The 6000-nt window shown below is 32.9% G+C and overlaps 1 protein-coding gene across 3 annotated transcripts in view; it reads right to left on the bottom strand.

Moving 5' to 3' along the window:
- Nucleotides 1-1158: 1158 nt before the first annotated feature.
- The window catches only part of LOC114658373 (polypyrimidine tract-binding protein 2), a 96554-nt gene continuing 91712 nt past the window's right edge, over nt 1159-6000 (bottom strand). For all 3 annotated transcript variants that reach the window (XM_051933023.1, XM_051933024.1, XM_051933025.1), the window contains exons 13-15: nt 3724-3940; nt 3552-3629; nt 1159-2718 (exon numbers count right to left, since the gene is read on the bottom strand). In XM_051933023.1, the coding sequence (XP_051788983.1) occupies nt 2589-2718; nt 3552-3629; nt 3724-3940 (425 nt within the window). In that variant the 3' untranslated portion in view covers nt 1159-2588. The remainder of the gene's footprint in view (nt 2719-3551; nt 3630-3723; nt 3941-6000) is intronic.

Raw genomic sequence — 6000 nt, 5'->3', positions numbered from 1 at the left:
CTTTGTCAAATGTACAAAAACTGAGGATACTCTGTCAGGAACGGTGCAGGCACTTAATAGTTCCACAAACAAAATTATCTTTGATCAATAATTATGTTTGACTTGTTCTTGCTCTTACCAGTACAATCACAGATTAAAAACATGACAATATGACATGTAGCTGGCAACTCTACATAAAAATGTAAATATTCTGAGAAACTCAAATATAGTTATGGAGAACAATAATGATATGCTGACATATAATAAATGTATCTGTAAAAGAAGCTTTGGCCTGCCATGACTAGTTGTTAATTTGAAGAATAAAACTGTCCACTTCTATGCAAAAACAAAACATTAGCAGTACAGATTTTATGAACTTCTTTCATAATAAAATTGATGATATACAAATCTCAAATTTCAAGTCCTGTTTCCTTTCAACCTTTCATCTTCTTGTACCTACCACTTTAGTAACTTTAACTTGGTAACAACAAAACTAGTGAAAAGTTGTTAAGCCTTAAGAAGTCTGAAACAAACAATCCAGAGGAATCTGGATGTTTAAAAAACATTAGTACATGGTTTGTCTTTGTCCACATACCTTCTGATTTTGCCCTCTGCAGTTGTTGAATATCCTTGTCTTTTTCATCCATATTTTAGTTTTAAGCTTTAGGCTTGAAAAAAAATTGCAGTGTGGCAAAAAATATGCAAAAGTCGAATGTTTTGGTAATGTACTGAACATAATTACTAGTTGTTATTTACACTTAAAAACATTTGCTTAAATTTGATAGTGGATCTTTAAGAAATATAAAGAAAATATCCACCTGGGAATTGCACTTCAGACATTACAGAATTAGAGTATCTACAGCAGACAGAAGGAGAGAAATGGATTTGCAGCAGAAAAGCATGAAACCCTGAAAGGCGGATTTGGTAGATACATCTATGCAGACAGAAAAGAAAGTTCACAGAACTCAGTTATAATTGGAAGGAGAATAACACAGGGTGGGAAATAAAGTTAGATTTTTAACAAAAGCTTGAAGTACTGTCATTTTAATATTTAAATCAATGGAAATAAAAATCTGAAAGATTTTCCCACCCTGACAAAGAACATGATTTCAGAAGCAAAGTGAGGTGAAACATAAGAGAAAAGAGAGAGAGGCAGCATAGAGACAGAAGAGGTGAATATAGAGCTACAGAAGTGTTTATTGAGCATGCTACAGAGGTAAGCAGAGTACACACAACGTGAAATTAACACAACCATCAAACCTTCCAACTTGTTAGAAAATTAATTTTTAATTGTGCCGCTTCCAAACTAGACTTAATTTTACATTTCTGAAGATGTAAAAACTCAACTAATATAGAAAATATACATGATTTTCTGTAACAGACCACAGAATCTATCAGTTTTAACCTAAATACATCAATGGGAGGGGGTAATGGGGGGTGGGTCCTTTCAAACAATGTACACTGTAACAACTGAGCTTACACATGAATGGCCTTTAAACTAACTGGTAGATTCTGAACCATTAGTTAAAAAGTCTGTTTTTTTTTTTTTTTGAAATATAAAATATTCCAGGTTTAACAAAACTTAATTATTACAATGCAAGGTAAATTAAGACTAAAGGCACATAAACTTTGGTCCCACCAGGTTGTTAGCTTTAGAAAACTGCCATACTATTACTTTGCTGCTGTTCACTGTGCAGCTCACTTCTGCTAGCTTTTTAAAATGCATGCAACAGCAGTCTTTCCAAAACTAAGTATACCAGTCAGTACATGCTTAGAAAGTCCACAGCCATTTAAATCCTCAAGGTACAAATGAAAGATGGCAATATAAATAAATGCACATATGCAATGACAAAGAACAGCTACAAAGAATATTTACTCAAATAATACCAGTTCTTCAGCAGTGGTTGTGCAAACAAAGGTAACAATGATCACAAATGATAACTAGGGTTAAAGCTTTATCTTTGGTTATAGGATAAAGCAGGTTATATCTAAAAATGAAAAAGATGGCAGTTTTATGAAGGTAAAATGTTTTGTAACATTGCCCAAAAAGCAAAATAAGACATGGTAAACAAAAATACTTTAATATTTTTCATTATACTAGGTAAAACTATGAATATCCTTTATGAGGGCATTACCAACTTTAGAAACTGTACGGTTACTTAAAGGAAACAAAAGCCTTTTCACACAGCCACTCATTTAAATACCAGAACCAATGTGCCTATATTCCAAACTGTAAAACTGTAAATAAACTGATACAAACACATTAATGGAAAAGTGTTGATACTGTTTTGTCAGGTAAGGCACGTCTTGTCGACTTGTACGTTTATCATAAAGAAATGAATTATCTTCTGTTTTTTTTTTTTTTACAAAGTGATAAAATTGTTAATGACTTTCCAATGGTATAGGTAAAGGGGAAAACATTGAAATAAAAGCCCCAAATCATGGCTTTAACATATTTTCATTTACAGCTTTACCATAATGTATTGTATTAGGAATGACTAAATTCAAAATTATATGCCAAACTGTGGTCCCAGTGTCCTGAAACAGTCAACAAGTAATGCCACGCTAAACAGCGTTTAAAAAGGAAAAATAAAAAAGGGGAGAAAAGCTTAAATGGTAGATTTTGAGAATGAAACTCTCAGATGGTGATTATCTCCGAGATTGTAATTATGAAGGTCAATCAAGGCTTGAATTGCTTCCTCCACAGTTGACATCTGGAGAAGTGCCATTTTGTGATCTCTGCAAATAGAGGACAAGGCTTTTTAATTGACAAAATAAAAGGTGAATATTTCACAATCTGGAATATATTTTTAAAAGTTACGCAACCCATGCAAAAAAAAAAAAAAAAAAATAGTGCTAAAGTAATGCATCATGAACAGTGGAATTGCAATGACCTATAACAGGCTATATAAAAATTTCAATACAAACAGTTCATTTTACAATAAATTTACTATTTTGAAAAATTCACAGGCAAATAACAAATAGACTCTAGGTTCATATATCTAAGCTGTAATGGAATAAACTTATTTTATAAACAACAGCATTATATTTTCCACTGTAGTAGATAGAATATAATTTGTATAAACCACTGCTAAAAGGGACAGTATTATTATGCAAGTCAAATCCTTGTACCTCCCAGTTACTAACATCTTCACCATTATTATATCACTTGATTAATTAAAAAAATATATAAATCAGACTGAAATAAACACCCTTCTATTTGGTACAAGCATTTTTGTTAAATAAATTAACTGAAGATGTGTTCACATGAAAAATCTTTGGAACTTCTAGGAAATCACTGTATAAAAGGAATAAAAATACCATAACAATACACTTCACACAGTATGTAGCACGTTGATCAAATCTTTGAACTGATGAAAGTCCAACAGTTTGAAACAAACATAATTTCTGCATCAGAAACAAAAGAAACACTCCTTAAAACCAAAAAGGAAAAATATTATTATCTGAGGATATCACCAGCACAATAACCTGTGCTATATAATAACTATAATATGCAATTACAGAAACAGGAGCTATAAAGAACAGAACTGTGTTTAGTATAAAGTGCTTACTGGAAAAACTTGAAGGCTTTCACAGTACCACCGGAGTTTGAAAACAGTGAACGTAGATCTTCTTCTGTAATATTTTGTCTGTAAAAGAAGGTAAAAGCAAACATATTATATTCATTTAAAAAAAAAAAAAAAAGCCTTAAAAACAATTTTATAGCCTTTCCTGTTTACTTACGGTATATTGGAGAGGTGAAGAGTTGCAGAAGGAGGAAATATGTTTTGAAAATTCTTTGAGCCGGGCTTTTTAAATCGATGTAATGGCGAGTTTGTAAAATCCTTTGTTAAGCCTTGATCATCAAGCCCTTCTCTTGGCAACTGTACTGTCTGATGCTTTGATAAGGTAACACGAATTATTTTTCCATACATTTTTTGACCATTAAGATGGCTCATGGCTTAAAAAAAAAAAAAAAAAAAAAAAAAAATCAGAAAAACATCATTCAAATATACTGAAATATTTTTGAAATAAATTTCCATTAGACATCTGTTAGTTCATACCACTGCATTTTATGTTACTTTGATTTTTGAAGACTGATCAATTTAGATTTTTGAAAAAACAAACCTGAAGTTAAGCAGGTCTTATCCACTGGTAGCTTATCTGAAGTTACTGTTTGACTAACTTCTGATTTTAATCTTAAAACATTCATAAGACATGAGAAAAAGTTAGGATTTTATGCCACTTAGATTCCATTTTTCATTGAGACGCTTTGACCAACTTTTTTTTTTTTTTTTTAAAGGAGATTAAAAGAATTCATTCAGACTCTGAATGCCACACACTGGCACAGCACTATTGATGTTGTAAAATGTAATAAAACAAATAAAAAACGTGCTTAGGGGTTTCATGCCATCAGTACATTCAGCAGCAAAAAACACATGGAATTAGGACTTTTGAGAACAGATTTAGACCATTTTTCATATGTAATATTCACTAATATTGACTTGTCTGACCAATTTCTTCACATCAGTGTTTATGAAATCTTCATTACATATGCCTTGAAATTCAAGATGGATTACAGCACTGAATTCAGCATGTCAATGGAAAGAAAGTGTGGAGATGGACATAATAATTGCCACCAACCAATATAACCCAATTAATGTGTTCAGATTAAAGACTTTTGCAAACAGACTGTGACATAAACAATCAAATGTCACTCTCTACAGTTCTAAAGATTTCAAAATTAATTCCCTCTTAGTAATAGAGCAAATGTAGCACAAGTTTAATAAAATTTAATGTGATTAATGAAACCTGAGGACACATCCCAAAAAGAACAAGCATCAAAAAAAAAAAAAAAAATAAAACGCTATGTTTTTCATCTCTCTCTAGCTACATATATACAATGATAATATTTTAATAGGTTGTCCAAAGCTTGCATAAAGCTTTGATAGAGCAATAATTAAAAAGTTCAAATCAACAGGAAGTGTTACCAGTTTGCCTGGAAGAAGACGTTTATTTTGCCCCCAAGCACAGTGAACAGGAGTAAGAAGTAAAATAAACCCCTAAAGATCACTGATGAAGAAATACATAACTACCATCAGACACCACCTCCACTCCAAGCATTTCTGGAAGGTACACCAGCAAAAAAAAAAAAAAAAAAGCCTTAACGTAAGCACCTGCAATTTTCTAAACGCTAATGGGACTTTAAATGGAACAGTGTTCTATGGTCAGATGAAACAAAAATTGAACCTTTTGGCAACAAAAACTCAAGTTGTATAAGGATGGTTATACTGAAAAGAACCTGATCCCCACCGTCAAGAATGGTGTGTGTTCTGTGATGCTGGGGGCTGTTTTAGCTCTAAAAGGGCCTAGGAACTTTGTTAGGATACATGGCATCATGGGCTTCATGAAATACCAGGAGATTTTAAAATTAAATCTGGCTGCCTCTGACAGGAAACTAAAACCTGGTCATTGTTGTATCTTCCAGTGGGACAATGATCCAAAAAACATATCTCCAAATCAAACAGAAATGGTTTAAGGAACACAAAATCAAGCTCCTGCCAAGGCTACCTTTGTTCCTGTATGGGAGGCATTTTCTGCAAAAGTGAAAATGAAAACAACAAAATGAAAATGCAATCTCTCTTTTGGAATTTCGTTTTCAAAGTCTACATGCATTCATGCTGCAAAAATGAAAATGAAATACCCCCATTTGCAATTTCATCTTCAACCTAAACTGCAAAAATGAAAAGTAAAACATTTCCACGTTGCATTTTCAAGTTCTCAACATGTAAATAGTGTGGGTTAATGGGAGGGGCTTTGTACCTCGATTTCCCACAATTCTTTGTTCTTCATAGCTGTAGAGCCACTTTGTCGATAGAATACTTCCCACTTCGACTGTATGGGATTTTGATCTTTTAGCCCTCCCTTCAAAGTCACTGTGCCCAGCGGCCACTTCCAACTCCTTGCAACAGTGCACAAACTAGTTGAAACAGCTGAGCGGTCTTCCCTCCTGCTTCAGTC

Source organism: Erpetoichthys calabaricus, chromosome 10, assembly GCF_900747795.2.
Source record: "Erpetoichthys calabaricus chromosome 10, fErpCal1.3, whole genome shotgun sequence".
Classification (NCBI taxonomy): domain Eukaryota; kingdom Metazoa; phylum Chordata; class Cladistia; order Polypteriformes; family Polypteridae; genus Erpetoichthys; species Erpetoichthys calabaricus.
This window is presented reverse-complemented; position numbering and strand designations above follow the sequence as displayed.